The 20,332-nt window shown below is 40.9% G+C and overlaps 1 protein-coding gene across 5 annotated transcripts in view; it reads right to left on the bottom strand.

Moving 5' to 3' along the window:
• The window catches only part of MEIS1 (Meis homeobox 1), a 109,112-nt gene that overhangs the window by 18,064 nt on the left and 70,716 nt on the right, over positions 1 to 20,332 (bottom strand). For all 5 annotated transcript variants that reach the window (XM_042036652.1, XM_042036654.1, XM_042036656.1 and 2 more), the window contains exon 9: positions 6,450 to 6,526. In XM_042036652.1, the coding sequence (XP_041892586.1) occupies positions 6,450 to 6,526 (77 nt within the window). The remainder of the gene's footprint in view (positions 1 to 6,449; positions 6,527 to 20,332) is intronic.

Genomic DNA, 20,332 nt, shown 5'->3' with positions numbered 1-20,332 from the left:
TTCATACACTAAACACCTACTGTCTTATTCTCTGGAATATCAAACAAAATGTATTTGTTACATACAAAACATATATTCTTTCTTATTCCAATTTTTCCTGCTTTTGCATGTATTCTCATTAACACAACAGTGTTTAAATAAAAACTGTATACATATTCTTAAATCACACAGAGAAGAAAAGTAAATTGTCTCCAAAATCTGATGGTTAAGTTCGTATTGCTGAAGTTGAGAGGATAATTTCTGAATGTTTTAACATTTACAAGTAAATAAGTACTTGTATTTACTATATCTGATTACTGAGAAAAGTATTTGTTATGTTCTTACACAGATTCAAATTGCATCTTGACCTTTTCTCATTTAATCTGTTTACTGCAACAAAAGCAGTAATAGATACATCTGAAAATAAGCAGATATTTTATTCTCCAAGGACTAAAAACCCCTGCGTGTGATGTGCTCGGCAAACCAAGCATCTTCCCTATTTATTGTAGTCCACAATTTGGTAGGCAGTAGGGGTGAAAATCCAACGCTGCATATACTACCAGCACCTGCTTTTGCTATGCTCCCTCCCTGCTGGCCTCCTCCCCCACTTACACTCTAAAAATAGTGCTTAAGTGGGACTAAAGTGGTGCACTGGTCATGTGCTGGCCTTTTGCTCAGGGTGAATATCACCCTCCATGAAGGAATTGAGCAAAGATGATGTCTACGCTAAATGCCCAGCCTCAGGAAGGAGCTGTTCCATCCCCTCCAGGGGGCTGGAATGGGGCTAAACACGTGAGAAACACCAAACAACATGATCAGTTGGATCTGGGGGTGTTTGGGTGTGCTTCAGATGCACCAAACACCTGGCATGCTATGATATAAAAACCACAGTGGGAAAAGAGGGGCCTGGGACTCTTTCCCAAAAGGTGGAGAGTTGTGCAGCCATTCCTCTTTCCCCTGTCCCTTTGTGGAGGGGCAGGCAGGGGCTTTCTGCATCTGCCCCATCTACATCTGGTCCCATCTGCACCTCTCCATCTGCATCTCCCAATCTGCATTCCCCCATCTGCTCCATCCGTAACCCCACCATCTGCAAGCCAGGACGAGCAGATGGAAAGGACACCCTTCACAGTGGTGCTCCCCATTCATCGCTGGGTTCTGGGGAGCACTCCCCTGTGAGAAGTGCAGAATCCTCCTGTCCCCACCATGCCACCCTGCCTGCCCATGCCATGGCAAAGCGCTTCTTCCCCTGCCCCATGCAACTACTGCAGCAAAGCTCTACCACTAGTCTTACCCACAAGCAAAGAAATGGAGGCAGAAGGAAATTTCCTGCTGGAGGAGAGTTGTGAGGGGACTAAAAGAGTAATAAATTATTTCTGTGTGTCTATGCCCTGAGCTGGCAGGAAGGTGCTCAGGTCTTCCTATCCCAAGTCCATCTCTGATTTTCCACACTCATCTTGGGGCTGGTCTTGGAGCCCTTTTGAAATGTCTTTCTTACAAAGTTTCAGTAAAATCCATTTCATCTGACTCCAAGAGTAAGATTAGGGAAATTCTTTGATTACATTATTTGATAATTTTTTTCCAGTATGTTTGGTTGGGATTTCTTTGGAGGTTTTTTCCAAGCCTAGGAAATCATATACAAAACTCACATTTAAAGAAGCCAAGACCATAAAATCAAGAACTCAGGACTTAGGACACTGTATTACTAGAGTTTCTTGCACCCTAGTCTTTAATGCACTTCCTTACAGTTCAGTTACCAGCTCATGCTACCATTTTCGATACGGCTCAATGCCTCAAGTATCCCAATGACAATTATGTCTGTTAAAAGAACAAGCCAGGGCATTATAAAATAAAAAAGTCTATTTCTACAGGAAATAAACTTTGACAAAGTTGAATGACTAAGGCAGGAAGAAAAGCAAGCCAGTCCTGGTTCCTACAGCCAAATGCTACACTGGAGAAGAAGATTCAGCTCTGCTGCTTCCTTGGACTTCTTGAGAGCTACTGAGTAAATCATTGAACCCAAACCTTTCACCGTAAGTTACTGATTTCTCACATCTCTCCTCCATTCCCAACAGTGGACATTGGCAATGTAAGACACCAAGGCACTCAAAACTTGGAGTTTCCACGAAATAGGAAGTTTCAATGATCGTTGGACTCTACATGCAAATAAATTGCTGCAATTTTGAGTCACCTCAAAGTCCCAGACCAACCCAAAACTTATGACTGTGCTGGACCTGGACCTCTCTGAGCCTCACTTCTTCCCCTGTGAACCAGGACAACACTTTTCTTTCTCTTTGCAGGGGAATTGCAAAAATACCATGCAGACCCACAACCTTGTATGCATATATAAGCACGTGGAGGTCAGGGAAGGACTTGGGTATTACAGCAGTAAGTGCCACAGGAAAGCCCAGCAGTAATTATTAATTCCATCTTCAAGCATGGTTTGAATACAGCTCAACAAACAAAGCACGGAAGAATGAGGGCAAGATAAAATATTGACTAGCTGCTCCAGCATTGTCTAGGCTGTGCCCCAGATAGCACAAGGGCATTTTGAAAAAAGCAGAATGGAAACACCTAATAAAGGCTGGAGCTTTAAGGATTTTAATTCTCAATTTTTTTTTTTAAGGATCGTTTTAATGCAGTTGGATGCAACACTATTTAGAGAGACAGTCACATACAGACATACACATGTAAGGAGGTTATATAGGCACATTGTTCTACAAGTATACAAACATCTATCTGTGTGCACCAAGACCTTTCTAAAACATAAACAAGTGTCTGACACCTAACACAGCCCTTGATTAGAATTGCTCTCTCTTCTTCATAGACTACCACCAGTAATTATTTACCATTAGTTCTTAATGGGAAGGGATTCATTTGGAATGTAGTAAACAAGAAAACTGTATAGATTGTTCAATATAGCCTGACTGGCTCTCAGCTGAGGTAAGAAGTGATTGGATCACACCTCCTGGATATTTCAATTCATTGTTTTTATCACCCGGGAAAAGCACCTTATTAACCTGTACCTGGTCAGGTCTCCACCACGTCCATATAGGCATCATACAAGTGCCCCTTCTAGTTCGTGTTACCGAGCCTGGAACCCTAAACTGCCATGGGGTCAAACAACTGATAGGACAGAGACCTGAATGGTTCATTTAGACTAACGGCATTTGAACTCTGCTATCTTCATACCTTCCACAGATTTATTTTTATTTTGCAACAGGGTAAGGGCTCCCTCTTCCCACAACAGAAACATCCAACTGAGGCAAAAAGATGGTCCTAGAAGGCAATGCTGGTGATTCACAGGCGAAGGTGTCATGGGGGGGAAAAAAACAAGGGAAAAATCCTTTGTGTGGATTATTTCTTTACTTCAAGAAAAATAAAACTACCCCAGGAAAAGGGTTATGGTAAAGGGACTGTGGTATTTTTAAAGGCATGTGAGCGTCCATGGATATATTTTCTGGCACATCTCACATCATCACCCCATTCCTGCGACTCCTCCACCATCAATAGGAGTTATGCGCATCAGCCTGGGGAGCCCCAACACCAGGGCAGTCCATATGTGAAAATCCACATTTTTTTTGTTAGGGCAGAGAACTGAAGTATGCAACCAGCACATACTGAAAAGGCATTCAAAATATGACCAAAAAAATTGTTTAAATGCTTTCAATCTGCAGAAAACAAACGCTCTCTTCACTGACTGGTCTGTGGCAAACTCCTAAATCCAGCCAGAAAATCCAGAATTCCCAGTCTGGGCTAACGACCATGCTACCAGACATGAGTTTATGTTTTTCATGCACATTTCATGTATTCCCACACGCTGTGTTGCTGCCAATAATTTATGACTGATCTGCACCCAGCCTGCCCTTCAGCATTTTATTTAATCTCTGCAACAGTGATTTACAATGACTCATCATTAATACAAAAATGTACATGTGTGTTAACAAGTTTGGAAGAATCTAAGGAGGAAGGCAAATTTTTTTTTGTGAGTTGTGGCGGAATGACTTATGAGCCTGCTTAAGAAAGGCAAAACTAACCAGAAATTATATGTTAGCTCTTCCCTGCAGCAAAACATTTAGGTACGAAGAGTTTCTTTTGCACATTGCCTTAGAAGAAAAGAGATCCAGCAAAAGGTTTGAGAAGGTTGCCCTCAGGATTTGGGAGGGGATGAGTAGCTCATTGGTCACCTCATGGCTGGGTATTCCCCGTGCAACCTGCACACTCAGCAACAGCTTCACAGTCTCCTTGTTCCTTAGCATGCATTACAAAAAGCCAGGGCTGAATTGCCATATTTTAGCATCTCTGCCCACCACCTGTGATTTAAGAAAGTCTCACTGACTCTATAGTGTTAAATCCTTGTGCCTCTGGGGAGAGAAGGGGAATTGTCTCAATAATTTATACAATTGTAACACCACAGCAGAATCACTAAACTAGCTCAAGCAGAGGAAGCCTGCCCTACATCCACAAGACTTCAGTTATAATGTATTTTGACCTCCTTTTTTTTTTTTTCCTTGCACATAAGGAACTTTTAAGAACACACCTGACACAAAGCCAAAGTAAAAACTCCTCATATTCGAGGTGAGATGGGTACTGAAAAACACCCTGGAAAAAAAACTGAAAGAAAACCTACTGAAAGTCACTCTGGAGAAATTCCACCAACTTTAGCTGAACTCATCCTATGTTCATCATCTTGAAAAATTTCTTTTGATGGACCATCCCAAACTGGCACATTTGTCCATGCTGAATCCTGTGCTCCCAGACCCTGCAGGAGCAACACACCCTTACTCCACCCTATTGTTAAACAAGACCCTGATGAATACACACAGCTTCTTAGTGGGCCAAAGCACCCATCGTTAAACCGAAGGACCACCATATAAATTAGGGTAGCACCTGGATGAAGGCTGGAGGATGTAAAGTTGAAGCAAACGCTAATTTTTTCCGGCTGAGCCAAAATACAGTGGGTTACACTACCTTATGACACGTAAATTTTATGTTTTGTGCCTTTTAATCCTCCATTTTAAAGTAAGCATGTTGGAAGCGTACTTCACATACACTAAGTATTTGGTATTTTCCTTTATTCAGCATCTTAAAGGGCTTCAAAAAATTGATCTCCCAGGGCTGCTGTGGGGTCACAGAAATTGATAACCCTTACAAGCTATGCTTATGTGAGCCCGCCTGTGTCTCCCAGATAGTGCACTTTGTAAATTAATCCTCCAAAGGCAAATATATTGTAAGTAGCTTGTTATCTCTAAAGTACTAAATTGAAGAATACATGGGATTATATTGACAGAAATTACATTTTCTGTAATGGGGTTTAATATATCTGAAATCTCTCCCATAGGCTCCTACTCTCTCTAAGAGAGGAGGGTTTGTTAATGTAGGTGCAATGGACATCAAGACCAAATTTATTCACTAAAATGGATTAGGCCATGTAATCAGAGCTTCAGTAATATTAATCTCTGACACTTATTGAACGGGGAAAAAAAAAAAACAACTTTTGTCTGCAAACTGGCATTCCTCCCTCCCTTTTTTCCCCAGCAGGCTTGCTGTTTGCCTTGGCCATTTTCTGGGTATTACTTCAAAGAGGATAAGGTTTCCCATCATAAACACTAATCTAAAAATATTAGGACAATTAATTAGATACACTTAGTTTTACAAGGTATTAGATTGCAATACACTTCAAATATGACACTTGTTCCAGGATAGTGGGAGGAACCCACATTTTGATGCAGGGTAATAAATAAATAAAGGGTAATAAATCAAACATTTTTTTAAAGAGGTTTGCTGCTGTACGATAGTTAAATCACGAGTAATTTTCACTGGTTACCTTCACCACACCCCGAACAGTTAGCAGCTGCAGAAACAGCACAGATCCTGACTTCCTTCAAATGAATCACTACTATTAACAGAGCAGGGGCTCCACCAACCCTTAGCTGGAACAAATAAATAAAATTGCTCCACACTATACTTGAGCAGCAAAGAACCAGATTGTCCTCAAAGTTCATTCATAAACTGGATTTTTAAAACAAACTGATAAAGAGATACAAAGATGTCAGTCAAAAGAAAAACCCCTCTAACAACACTATAAAAAGCATGACAGCAGCCCCAAATAACAACATGCTCAGCAGAAATGGGGCCATTTGGCCCTTTTTTGCTCCCAACATCTGAACCTCTTCTAAGACCAATGTTCTGCAATGGATGTACCTTCCTGTTGAAGAACAGGCATCCTCAGCCAGAAAGAGGACTGGTATCAAATGTGAATACACTGAGATCTGCCCAAATGATGAGAGAATAGAATACAGTGGCAAACCTCATACTTTCTACACATGAAACCACTCACCTGGTTATACCCCTTTTGTATCAATAAAATGTTGGGGAGGGGAACAACAAGGGCAAGGTGTGTCCCCAAAACCACAAAGGAATAGCCAGAGGGTGCCAGTGGCAATATAGAAACACTAAGGAAAATTACTTACCAATTGTTCACTTGAAGTATAGTGAGCCCTGTGTCTTGTGCCAACTGCTTTTTCTGCTCTTCTGAAGGGTAAGGGTGCTATAAGACACCAAAATAAATACAAACATTTAAAACAATGTGCTTTTTTGGCCTACTTTTTATTTTAAATTAAAAAAAAAAACCAAACTCCCACCCAATCCAACCCAAAACAGAAGCGTGACATCTATTATTGAAAGGTGAAAATGCTGAGGTGTGTCACTCTTTTATAATTATTAATGGACTACTACATCACTTAATTAATGGCACTAAAAGACAAGCCAATTATAAAGATTAGTGAAGTGGAGAAATAACTGCTTAGGATACTGACAGTACCTTGATACTTGAGAAGGATATTTGTTGCATTAGCTGAAAATTTTTTGTACTTGTCTCAAATGACCGATTAGAGTCAAATAATCTATTTTTTTTTTCTGTTTTTAAAAGAACAACAAAGAATGTGATAAAGCACTTCTCTGTAAAACTAAAACACACTGATGTTTTCTGAGATAGTGAAGGCAAAACTTGCCAGTGCCTCAAAATAATTTGCAAATAAGATCAGAATCCCGAACATAAACAAATGCCTGTGTTTTGAACACAGGCCAACGCAAGGTCAACAATCAGCACATTTTTGCCTGACATTAACATAGCTGTGCTGTGGTAATCCTAAGAGACAGAAAAGAAATACTCCTTTAATTGAAGATAATGTTATAATTCAATCATAAGTTTCTTGTGAGAACTTGATTTGCTTTCTGAGAAAATTTGCTTCTGCATGAATACAGATTGCTTAATAAATCAACAGCAAAAACCACAACCAAGTCTGAAATGTAGAAATATCATTTCTGTCCTTCCCATCTATGCAAAAATGCCACTGCCCCAAAAGGAAATGGCCAAATACTGCAAATGTAACAGTTTCAAGGAAAAGTCCTGTTTTGAGGATCTGGTTGGGCTCCTAACCTGGATGCCCAAGTCTCAGTACATATCTGATTCAGACCTGGACTGGTGCAAGGTGCTTAATAGCATTTCAATAAAGACCATTTGATATAACTGGTTAGTCCTATCCCAACACCATTTAGCAGTTGATTGTCACAAAGTATTTGCTGTTACACATTCATCCTTTTTTTCCCCCCTAAATATTCCCTTATTCTCTGGATGCATTCTTCACTGTAATATTACATGAGGCATAAACTGAAACCTTGTAAACCATAAGAATTTAAAACCTCATAAAATTCCACAATCTTATTGGTATTATAGCTATTTAGCAGATTTTATATATTCTTGTAAACAGCATAGTCTGACTTCTCATGGCTATGTTACATGCAAGTATCACCTCACATTATCAAACAGGGATTTTTGTTGTAACTCCAGCAACTTCTCTTAACTTACTACATCTATTTCAAAGCCCACCACCACGGCCACCAGCTTCATAAGAGACTTCTTATCTCTTTTTCACCCAAAAATGTTGAGGAATTTTCAGTTCTTTTAAAAGCACTGTTTTCTTGACAGGAAGCCCAGAGATGACCTGCACACCTGTAAACCATCCCTTGTACTTTCTGTGTGTACATGAAACAGCTCCAGAATTGTAAAGTGAAAAACAGAGGGAAGGGGATTTGACTTCTTTTTTATGGGTAATTTGCATTTTACACGTGCAAAAATCTAGCATGTATTTGACCTGCCTTCTACACACATTCATCCACAACTGTCATACTTATGTCCATCTATCTGAACACAACAGTTTGCTTCCCTTCAACAAAAAAAACCCATACACTACAGACATGATTTGTAACATTTTCATCTTTACAGCTTACTTCTCATTTCATTACTTTGCTATCAAGCGAGGACAGAATTAGTCTTTTTTTTTCTTATTTTGCTTTGCCACCTTACATGTGATCTAATTTTAAGTAATTGAACAAACTGTATCTAATTTCATGCAGCAAGCAATAATTACTAGACAGCCTCTAGCTATTGGAATTGAGAAGTCTGTCTCCATTAAGCAATTTTCAATTGTTCTGGACATTTTTTTTTAAATAGACAAGACTGGATAAAATTAGCCATCAGAATAATATTGTCACTGTAAAAATAATTGCTTTAAAAGTCCCAAACTACAAATTCCTCAAATCGTGGTATGTCTAAGGTCATCTGATTTTTTTTTTCGTATCCTAGTACTGCATAAACTTTTAATTTCATGATAAATCTGTAATTGCCATAATCACATGACAGCCTGTGATTTCACACAGCTAATCCCTCTTAGCTAAAGGGTCACGATGTTGCAGGCTTTTTAACTATGATTCGGTGTGGTTTCAAGTAATCTTAAACACTGAGCAACCTTATTATATAAGCTTTCTGTGGATCATACAAGTTATTCCTTTGTAGACTAAAAATAAAATAAAATAATAGGAATGACTTGACAAAGAATCAGCGTGCCACAGGCTAGGTTGCTATTAAAACATTCAAAGCCTTGCTGCATTCCCACCCACAGGGCTTGGAAGGCCTGTGCTACAGGCAAAGGCAGACATCACATTGCAACAGAGAGAAAGGGGGAAACCCTGAGAACTACCATTTTATGAAGAAAGAGGAAATTCAATCAAAACTGTTGCTGTTGGTCTTTATTCCACCTGTGCAAGAATGACCAGTGTCTTCTGAAAACTTTTTAACAGTTGTTTGAAGGAATAAATGCACATAGGTACGGATATATGTATTTCTGGGTGTGTAGATTATATTATATTTGTATTAATATGTATAAAACATACCTTACTCAAATGGCTAAGTTTAAGGTAGTCTTGTGAGGAGAAGAAAGTTGGATTTGATCCCTATGGGTCCCTTCCAGCTTGAGATATTCTATAATTTTACTAAATATATAAATATATATGGAAGAATGACTAAAAATACTGCAGTGACTCCAGCTGACAAGTCCACCTATCACTCTGGATCACTTTGGGATATCAAGGCAAACTGTTCAATAAACAGTGACTTGAGACCTTTACTTTGTTGTGTACATTAGCTCCTACCATTATCTCTTAAAAGCTTAATTATTTGCAAACAATTGATCAAGATGGGAATTGGAGAAAAGAGACACCAGACCACCGGGAGAGCTGCAATGCATTAGGAGAGCAAACAGAATTACCTTTAGGTCTTATAATCAGAATTAACGATTGGGACCGTATGCAGGGCAGCACGAGAAGCTGTAACGCTCATGCTGGACTGTTTTCCATTTGATCTGCATTAACACCTCGAGTGAAAGCCATAAAATAGTGATTACAGATGGGAAGGCTGACCCTCCTTCCCAGAACCAGTCCAGCTTGTGTATACTGGAAGACTGCAGACAGGCTTTCTTGCCAAGGCCAGAGGAAAAGGGCAAATCCAAGGGGAAAAACAAGTAGGAAGCAGGCAGGTTTAAAAAATAACAACAAAAAAAGACCCAAGAAAGGGCGTTTAAAGAAATAAGGCTGAAAACAGATAAGGGCTCTGAATTTGGCTCTGATATTTTCTGATCAAGCCTGCTGCTGCTACAGAACTACAGAGCAGCATCCACCAAATGATATGAGACCTTGTGCTTTTCCCTTTCCATAAATCTAGCAGTGAAATGCGGATTGTTTGGCACCATTAATGTGTTTTTGAGGCTCTGTGGTATTACTTTTAATAATGACTTAGTACAGAAAGTGATTGCTTAATAACACCATCAAAGTCTGCATGCAAATGAAAATTATCCCTGGGGGATTTGCCCAGGGTAATATGAACAGTTAAGGAACATTTGAAAAGGTAAAAATAACTATGCAAAATATGAGTCAGAGCAGTCATTTTAGCAGTAACAAAGAAATCAAAGTGACAGAGAGAAAAATTTAACTTTCCATCATATTTTCTTGTCACTGTTTTATGAATGGTATTTAGCGAGCAGTAGTCTTAATAAAAGCCCATTTTTTAATGCAGCTGAGAGCATTTTTAGCAAAAAGAAACAATGAGACTTTTTTTTTTAATCACCTTTAACTACAGATGGTGGGTGAAGTCTCCATTAGGTACAGATGGAAAGCATCCAAGGCATTCTCTTAATGCTACACCTTGTCCAAATGTACTCCTTTCCTCAAATTTTCCACCCCAGGCAGGAAATACTGGATGCCAGGACAGTGACAGACTTTATCTTATCTGTAACCCGGCATCAACAGCACTCCCTCCCCTCCTCCTCTGCCACAGCAGTGCATCATAATGGTGCCAGAAAAATGGGAAAATAATCCTGCCCTTCTCACCCCCCAGATTACTGATTCCTCATGGCACCGAACCGGCTCAACACCCAGGCTGCCAACCAGCTCTACTACAGCACCGAAGCAGAAGCAATCCCCAAGAGAAAGGTTGCATGCTCTGTTAGAAGGAGGCTGTGGCAACCGTCCAGCATTGCCCTTATCGTGGCAGTGCCGTTGCTTGGCTGACCGTGCCGGGAGAACCATTTTGGAAGCCCTTTTATCCCCTTCCTCCAGCCCTCTGCCTCCTCCAGAGCTCAGTGTAGTGCACCAAGGTGAGATGACCTTGAGCTAAACTCTGGTAGGTGATGAAGAGAAATCACCCCCTTAGAATTTATGCCCCAGGAGTTCATTTATTTACTGTTTTCTATATTTATTAACTGTTTTCTAACATCAAAATTAAAAAGAGAAAAAATCCCAACACTGTGATTTTCTTGTTTCCGAAGAGAAACCCAGCCTAACTCAGTATCCAAAATAAAGCCCAAAGATCAGCGCTCCGGTGACAAACTGCACACTGACTTTATGCTGAACTCTAAATTCTTGCTTTACCCAAACTTGTCCAGGGTTAGCTAAGGTGACAGCACAGCCATTTGGGTCTTTCCCCTTCCCCTACCTCCTTCTGATTTGCATTTGAACTGTTTATATTAATGATCAAGTTGATCTATGAGAAATTACTATTTTTTTTAATATCCAAAATGCTTTCCTATTGTCTCTCAGCTTTATGAATTAGTTTTACTGTTGCAGTGAATGCTTTTTTTGTCTCCTGACTGCACATTATCAAAGGGACACTTTGTGCCTTCCATTTGCATTACAAAAGCAGTGCATGGTGTAGTCTAAGAACAGAGCTTGAATTTATAGCAGTTGAGTCCTAGATCCTCACACATTCTGGCCTCCTAAAGAGTAACGGGGGTTTCTGCACTCACAAAGCAGCCAAAAAATGGTTGGATCACTATCCATAAAGTCATAAGATTGCAACCTCCTCTCTTCATCAGCCACCGGCATGTTGAGAGGGAGCGATAAAGAGAACGCGTGGAGTCCCCTTGCCTATTTTGCAGGCTGCCTGAATAGGTTTTATAGACCATCCCTGCGACCTGCTTTATATTCAGGCAAGGCTGTAAAAAATTGCCAAGTTGAGGTGACCTGGTAGGGAGGGAGGAGAAGAAAAAAATTCAACTCGGAAGCTGCAAACTTGATCCTGTTTATCCCATGGGATTGGCTTGCACATTGCAGGAAATACTAAACACTGAGAAGGAAGTTGTTTTATTAGAAATGCATCTCTGAGGCTGGGAGGAAAAAAAGCCTGTGCAAAGTTTGCACAGTCTTTTCCTTGGCTGAGACTAGTGAGTCAGCCTGATAATGCTGTTGAAGTGTGAGCTGGCTTTGGCATTTCAAGCTCCTCATTGCTTTTTCAGCACAGCAAGAAAACATAGTCCATATGACACGGTCATGCTGCAGACAAAGCCAGCCTTTTCCTCCTTCAAAAGAAAATATTTCCTCAACTTATTGTAATAGTTTAATATCCCCCGGTAAAGCCTTTTTTGTAACATTACTGTTAATAAATCCTGGTGCTGCCAGAGTTATTGAACTACAAACTATGAACACAAAATCAACAGATGAGCTCGGTCTTCTAAACTCAAAAATGCATCAAAATATGCAATGTGACTAGATGCTGCATCGCTTTGACTCACCTGTATCCCTATGGCAAGGCCAATAAGCCGCTGCTTGGCTTCTGCATCAGCCCATTCCTATGAGATGGGCTCTGAGACACTGCCTATCGTTACCCTTACAAAAGGGTTTGCAGGCTGCTTTGGCAACCCTGCCAAAAAATAAAAAGTGAGGAATGGAGGCAGAATCTGACTCTCCCAAGGCAAATACAGGGTGTAAAAGACAGAGCCAACACCCCAGAAATTTAAAAATCCAAACGTGTTCACAGCCAACCTGATTAAAGGGGGCTGGGGTGGTTTTGCAGGCAGAGGAGTGGAGGAGACATTTCCTTTGTGGGGGTTTACAAGGAGGGAAAAGAGGTACTGACAACAGTGATCCTTTTTAATGAAGTTATGCTGGGAAAAAAAAAAGCTTCTCCTTTTTCCCCATTTGCCCTTTTGTAAATAATTTTCTTGCAAGAGTTGTCTGTGAACAAGTTTTGGCACTCACTAACATAAATATCCTTTCCAAGGCTGATGGAGAGACATGGTATGGCTTGGGATGCGCTGCCAATACTTCTCTGGTGGCCCCATCAAATTACTCATAATGTGAGCACTCATTAAGGAAAAAAAGTTCAGATCATCCCTTGCACAGGATATTACAGAAGTCAGAAAATGGAAAAACCTTTTAACTCATCTAATCCATCTCCTGGCTGCTACAATATTATTCCTTCCATACCATATATTATTACCCACTGCCTTTTCCAGTTGAGCTTTAGCTAGTCCAAGCAATGGTGCTTCTGCTATTTCCTTTTGGAGACACTCTGATAGACCTCAGTGTTTGGAATTTACTCTGGCTCCTACTGGTTTTCAGTTCAAGCTGAGTCTATGCAGACACTCCCACACCATACCGGGGTAATTGAGTGGAGCTTTTCCCATGTTAAACATTCCTTTGGTGCCGGTATGTATGTGCACACAGAAACACACACACACAGAGCTTGCACATACACATTAACTTTGCTTAATACACTTAAGAAGGGATTTCTTACTCTAGGATCAAGACTATTTGTGCTAATGTGACATGGGTGATGCTCTTTTGCATCCTTTGCCATTTTTCTTTATTATTTTTATTAATAATTGTTTTTCTTTCACAGCCTAAAAATAACTAGGGACAGGGAAATTAAAAGAAAAATTGCATCCAAAAGACGCAAAATTCTCCTCAATGCAGCACACAGCCATAAACTATGAAACACTACAGCCAAGTGACACCAAAGGAACTGAGGAAATGCTTCATCTGACTGTAACCGCCTTAGAGCTAAAATTCACATCCTTGAAACCCGGCTTTTCAGTTAAGCCAACATCTTTATCAGGCAGCTGCGAAAAGGCAGGAAGGCAAACCCCAGCCTTCCCTAGGTGAGCAGCTTTTGGGAAGGAAGAAAAAATATCACTGGCACACCAAAGGAAATCCCAACTACCTGATAACTCTGTAAAAGCACTGCTGTTGTTTGTAGAGCCAACCTAAGATAGATTAGCCCAGGTAAATATCTCCCAACCAGAAGCCTTGTCTCAGCAATAAGTCACTGTCCTTATCTACCTCAAATGACTTTCTAAACAGGTGGGCTCAGAAATAACTCCACAATCTCTGGGAAATGCCAGTGCCAGCAGTTGTAATCCCATAGACTTAAGCCGAAAGCTTTTATTTGTGCTTTTTGCTCTTTTTCCCAGGCTGTCTTCAGTACATCAGGAGCTCCCTCTGTAAGTGAGGGATAAAAACACTCCCCTGTACCTCCATCCCCTACTCTACACACCTGTGTGATCAGGTTGATGGAGGGTTGCTGAATTCAGCCAGATCCCTAATATGAACCTCAGGCTTTTGGATGGATCAGGAGCTTTAAGCAGGTTTCCCAAGGTAGTAGCACCCTTAGGTGCAGCCAACTGGGAAGCAAATTGGGAAGCCTCCTACCAAGAGCTTGGACACCTTTTCTCATGGAGGGACCAAGCTGTCATGCAAAGTGAGTTCAAGGCAACCAACACATCAAGATGCCAATGCTCAACACCAAGATGAGGGGGGTTACAATCAAGTTTACATTTCTATTTGAAAACAAAACAAACAAAAAAGAAAACTACCACTGAGGAAGGAAATGAAAAGATAAAGCTGCTATTTTGCAATGCTGCTCTGTTGGCATGGAAAGTCCTTGAACAGATGCCCTGTCCACCATTAAATATTCACATCATATCCTTGTAAAAGAATAAAGACCACTCAACTTATAAGCAAAACCACAATGCGTTCTTCATGAAAACAGAAAAAAAAAAAAAAAAGAAAGACGCATTTAAAGATCTGGGGGAAAAAAAAAAAGAATTAAGGAGGGAAAAGAAAAAAATAGAAGCCAGGAAAACACCACTGTTCTCTGAAGAAGCAGAGACTCTTGGAAGTAGTGCACATTCTCCAGCGTTAATTTTCCCACTTAAATTACAGTGATGCTGTAGCCTCATCTCATTAGAGATCATTGTCCCCAGTAGACAGTTGTGTTTATGGGGGATTCTTGCTGTTCCACACCTGCTGCTCAGGTTGCTATGTGATAAAGCCTGCATACAAACAGCAGTCTTGAGGTTGCTGGACTGCAACTGATGAGCCCAGGCTAATTCAGGGGTGATTATGTAGTTTACTGGACCACTAAACCTCTTTAAGCTTGTAATTACTGCCTATTTGAGTAAAGAACATTGAAAAGCAATTCACTGCATCATGCCTGCCACAGCTGGAAGCAGGCTGCCAGCAGTCTGCGGGGACATTAAAATCTACAGGGACTGGGATTCGAGCACAGCTCGTAGGCACTGACGGTGGCGGAGCCAAGTGCGTTCACATTCCAGCTCACCTTTTCTGACCAGGCGTGCTATTAAAGGTGCAATGAAAACTATAGAAAAGCAATAAAGATGACAAATAATGGGACGTAATTGAAAGAACTGCGTTTTAATGGCTCTCCCCCTCTTCCCTCTCCCCTTATATTGGCTAAAAAAAATTAAGCCTTTTTGTCATGACAAGAGAAGAGAAAGAAAAGGCCTTTTGCAAAAGGGGAAATGCACTGCATACATGTGTTCCTGTTTTGAAGTTGGGGCTTTTCCTCATGTTTCAAAGCTTTAGAAAGAGTAAGTTTACTTATAAAGTGAATGCACAGTAAGTCCTTTTACATATTTGGCAGAAATGATAATGCAGAAGCATCTTAATCCCTGAATCTTCATTAAATCCTCCTCATTGAGCCTTCATGAAACCTTTCAAGATTATCCCAGCCCTAAACCACCACTCTGAAAAAGACCTCCACCCCATGCAGCATCACAGCAGTCCTTACTATCAAGACAAGATCGTGGGTTTCTTTGAATAATAAATAAATATCTCTCTGATTCTATTTGCCTTTTGAGTTCTGACCCACTCTAACCCTTCTTTTCAAGTCTGCCCCTGCAGCTCTCAATGAGCAGGAAGCTATTAAAAAGGGCACCTTGGTATTTTGCATAATTAGCAGTTTTGGGAACAGAGTCTGGGGAAAGAAGAGCAGATCAAATAGGACCTATGACACAGGCAGAAAGGTTAGTAATAGGGATTTTTACAAGTGAGTAAACAGAGGTCTGGAGAGGATTGCTCCAGCACAGCCAGAGAACAGCACTGGTGAAAATGGGGGGATGTTGCCAGTGTCACCACTGAGTCCCAACACTGCTTGGCATCGCTGGGAGCTCCAACCAGGTGGCAGCGCCTGCCCATGGGGCTCCAGTTGAAGAGCTGGGTCCTCGGAGCCCTCCCATCCTCCAGCCACTCCACAACTATCCCTGCTATTAGACTGCCATGTGTGAGGTCCGGCAATGGGCCTAACGAGCTGCCCGATTAACTAACTGCATGAAATGGGCTTTAAAGCCTCCTAGGACATTTGGAGATGCAGAATTCATCAGTGTCATTTCCCTGCCCCACTAATAAGTGCCACAGCTGCCTGGGAGAATGGGGTGTGGGAAAAGGCAAAAATAAACAAGGAAAATAAACTAAACCATTGCTATTGATACAATTAACTCTGGACTGAAGTAAATTTAAGAGATGGGGCCTCTTTCTCTTCTCATCTAATAAAGTGCCTTGTTTTAAAAAACATGGACCTGCCATCTGTAGTATTAATCTCACATGTATCTAGAAAGGGAAAGGGGAAAAAAAACCCATGCATGCATGAGCATGTTACTGTGAACAAACATCAGCTTTTAAAGGAGAATGTAAAAGCTTTCAGGAAGTTTATTCTTAAAAAGCATGTAAATTCCCAGTCACAACAATCCTCCAACTAACCTCACCCAAGCTCCAAAGAGCCACAGGCTTGTGTGTTATCCAGCTATCACTCTTATTAATATTCATTAGGCAGGCCTACTTGCATTTTCATAAGCTGTGAAGGTGGCAAAAGAAACAATCAGAATTCTTTAACACACAGGCATTATCAATTCAACATCTGCCAAAGAAGAGTGCATACAGATCTGAGGTTGAAATTCAAATGCAATTTACCTGGGCTAGAGCTGGGCTTCACTTTCCAGCACCCAGCCAGCTGTTACAGGCGCTCTCATTTTATCCATCCCAGCTTTTACCTCCCCGTAAGTTCACTCTCCAATATTTTTACATTTAAAATGAAAGTCCCTCATAAATTCCCTCCTTCATGCCTTAGGTCTAATGAGTTCCCTTCTGCTAAAATAACCCAAGTTTAGAGCAATCACATATATGAATAATATAGACAAGTTTCAACTCAGTAAACTTGACTAAGCAATTCTGCTTTCTGGCTAGAGAATTCATTTATCTACACCCATTTAGTGTATGAAATCCCTTTGACTGGTTTCAGGGTGCAGGCCTGTACAGAAATCCGCTTTCTGACCAGCCTGGCCTTAAAACTTAACTCTGAGAGATGAACTGAGAAGTCTCCAAAAGAAAACAACTGCTCTAATTAATTATGTACCCAACTTAGCAAAGAAACAAGTCTGATAATGCTAACCAATTTCAGAATAAAGCAGATATATGTTCCCAGGACGATATTTCTATGCACATGTACCTACACAAAAAAAAGTGTGATTTAGATCTCCTGAGAGTCGGGAAAAGGCACATCACAATTCTCCTCCAAATCTCCAGATTCAACCCTAAATTAACATGTATTTGCCCACAAATTCACTAGGTACTTATTCTCATCCTTATAAAAACGTCATTAAAAAGACTCGCACGAGGATGTGACTCTTCCCTCTTGGAAAGCTTCTTGGACCAAGAAGACTTCCTCATAAAAAATAACCTTTACCCCCAAAGTCAGTGCAGGTCTCTACCAACTTCACCTGGATTTCAAAAGCCTCCAAAGACCTAACTGTATCTCCATCAGAGAGGGCTGGTTGAATCAAGCTTTGCATTTCAGTGGAAATATTCATGGTGTGAGGCATTTCCCAGGGGCTGGTATTGGCCAACACTTGGGGGATGAGCCCTGAAATGGCAAACCTGTCTTCACCTATGTAACTTTATGTCTGGCACTCAGCTGCAGCGAATATGGCCAAAGCCTGGGCTGCCTGAAGGATATGTCCTCAGCTTTGTAAGGTGAGACCCTCAGTGGGCATCTTCTAAGGGATGATGAATGGATGAGGCCAGAACAGGGGTTTTTGGAAGGGACTTTCCAAAAATCCAAACAGTCAGCTACAAGTAGCCAGTGCCCACCCCATTCCCAGCCTGAGCATCCCCTTCCTGCCTGGTCTCTTTCAAGGTCTGAGCATATCAAGCACCACGCACATGCAGATGCCTTCACAAAAATTACCATAAAAGAGACAATCCACATATTTGGAAGCAAAAGCATTGAGATGGCATGTTGCTTTCAGCACATTTATGATGCGATGGCCATTAACAATTCACAAGAACAGTAAAAAGATATAATCAATCTTTTCAATACCAAGCTCAAAAATCCCCCTCTGCTTTCCCCTCCTTTCTGAACAAAACTCATTTCTTTTAGAAAGACCTAAATGAAAGCAGTTAAAGACCAAAAAAATGTCACCACTAACAAGTTACAAAGTAAGAAAGAGCAACCAGGCACATTTGATCTTGTTCTATATACAAACCTTTCTAAGATGACTGCTCCAATTAAAAAAAAGTTGAATTTATCATTTTGATGATAGGAAATTATGAACTTCACTATTATATGCATATATTTTGTTTAATGGCTTAGTTTATTTTAATAACAAAGAGAAACTAGATCTTTACAGATGAAAGCTTTATTTCATGGTTTCAGTACAACTGGGATTTTTAAAATCTGTGATGTTAACCAAAATGTGATAATGGATGTTCTCAAGGGCCCTATTTTGTAGCATTTTATGCAGAGCCAAACTGTACGCGAGACATTACAAACGTGATGTTTAGCCCTATTTTAAGAAAGTAGAACTGACTCCAGTGTCAGAGGCCCCTGTAATTGTTTTCCATCTGCTTCTCATGCCTCTGAACTTGTGCAGCAAAGTCTGGCTGTAGAAATGCTGTGACAAAGGCATTAGCTCTCTGAAGATTGTTATGAAATGATATTGAAAAGCACCATTTGTAGGATTTTGGCTGGAAGGGGACAGAAGTGATTGCAATGTAACTACTTTATCTACAGCACCCTTGCCTTGAAGGGTCTGTTGACATCCAGAAGAAGAGAGGCACAAAAAACATGCTAGGGAAAAAAAAGCTAACTCTGCTACCATTTTTATGTCATTTACTTCCTAAGACAGAGATAATCAGAAACACCTCATCAAACTTGATCATGCTCTCAGTGCTTCTGAAGAACTTCTCATCTATTCCGCTTCCTTTTATTCTCACGTTAGTAGATTGAAAACAGTTGCTTCAGACGACGGCGGTACTCATGCGTATGCAGCACCAAGGATGCTCTTCTTTAATACATTCTATACACATACATAAATCTTTGTGCACGCAGAGGTGTACGTACACATATGGGGGTCGATGTAGTTTTGCGAACCATGCCCTCCACCCCCAAAAGCAGGGACCCAACCACTGTTTTTGGGAAGGCAGCCCAAGATGGCAGCTCATGATTAATGGCTGTATCATCCCTGGCTCGGTGGCGGCAAGGCCCCGGGTCTAATCTGCCAAACATCCCCTTCGTCTGCAGCCGATCAGCAGATGTAAGCACATAGGCCCTGTCAGCTTGACATATCATTCCTACGACAATGTCAACGAGTATTAATGTTCAATTATCTGTCCTAGAAATAACCCTCGCCTTTACGCATTGTGTAACTGGGCGCGTGGCACTGGGGTAATCCAAACGACAAGGGCAGAGATGCCCGCGCTCACCCGCTCACTGTGAGTTGGCTTCCCAACATCGCGATGACATTGCCTTGCGGTAGTGCGTGGACGCCTTCCCCCTCCTTCCCCCTCCAAAACCGAAGGTTGTGGTTTGCTGGTTTGTTTTTTTTTATGGAAGGTATGTTGCAAAGACCCTGAAGACCTTTCTCCTCCTCTTTGCATGTTTTATGCTGCCCATCAATATGCCAAGATACGCTTAGAAAAGGCGTATTTTGATTTCACACCCATGCAGAACCATGATGACTTTTCCTGTTCACTTTCATGGAGAGCCAGAAGCTGTCCATCACCTGGCAGCCTCTCTTTATGTCCCCTGCTTGTGTATATATATATATATATATCTCATGTACCATCAAACGCAAATGTCAACAACGTCTTCTTCCAGGGCTGATCAAGATCAATTCAACCCTTAACTGCAGGGCTGGAGCAATTTGGCCAAATGAAACATTACAGATTCCTTTTGTTAAAGCAAGTTCAAAGCAAGACTCCTCAAAGGAGAGATGATTTGAAGAATAAACTTGAGTTTATTCCTGGAATCTTTTTCTTTTAAATCAGAATTAGGGTCAAATTGCCAGTTGTTTGAATAGTCTGTGACAGAGTTTGCATAATTTCTTTTTTTGTTGTTGTTACTATGGCACAGCTTCCTTGAACTAACATTCAAAGGTTATCGGCTCTA

The sequence above is a fragment of the Corvus kubaryi genome, unplaced genomic scaffold (genome assembly GCF_017639235.1).
Source record: "Corvus kubaryi isolate FWS band 111438036 unplaced genomic scaffold, C.kubaryi_AGA036_p1.0 37386, whole genome shotgun sequence".
Taxonomy (NCBI): domain Eukaryota; kingdom Metazoa; phylum Chordata; class Aves; order Passeriformes; family Corvidae; genus Corvus; species Corvus kubaryi.
This window is presented reverse-complemented; position numbering and strand designations above follow the sequence as displayed.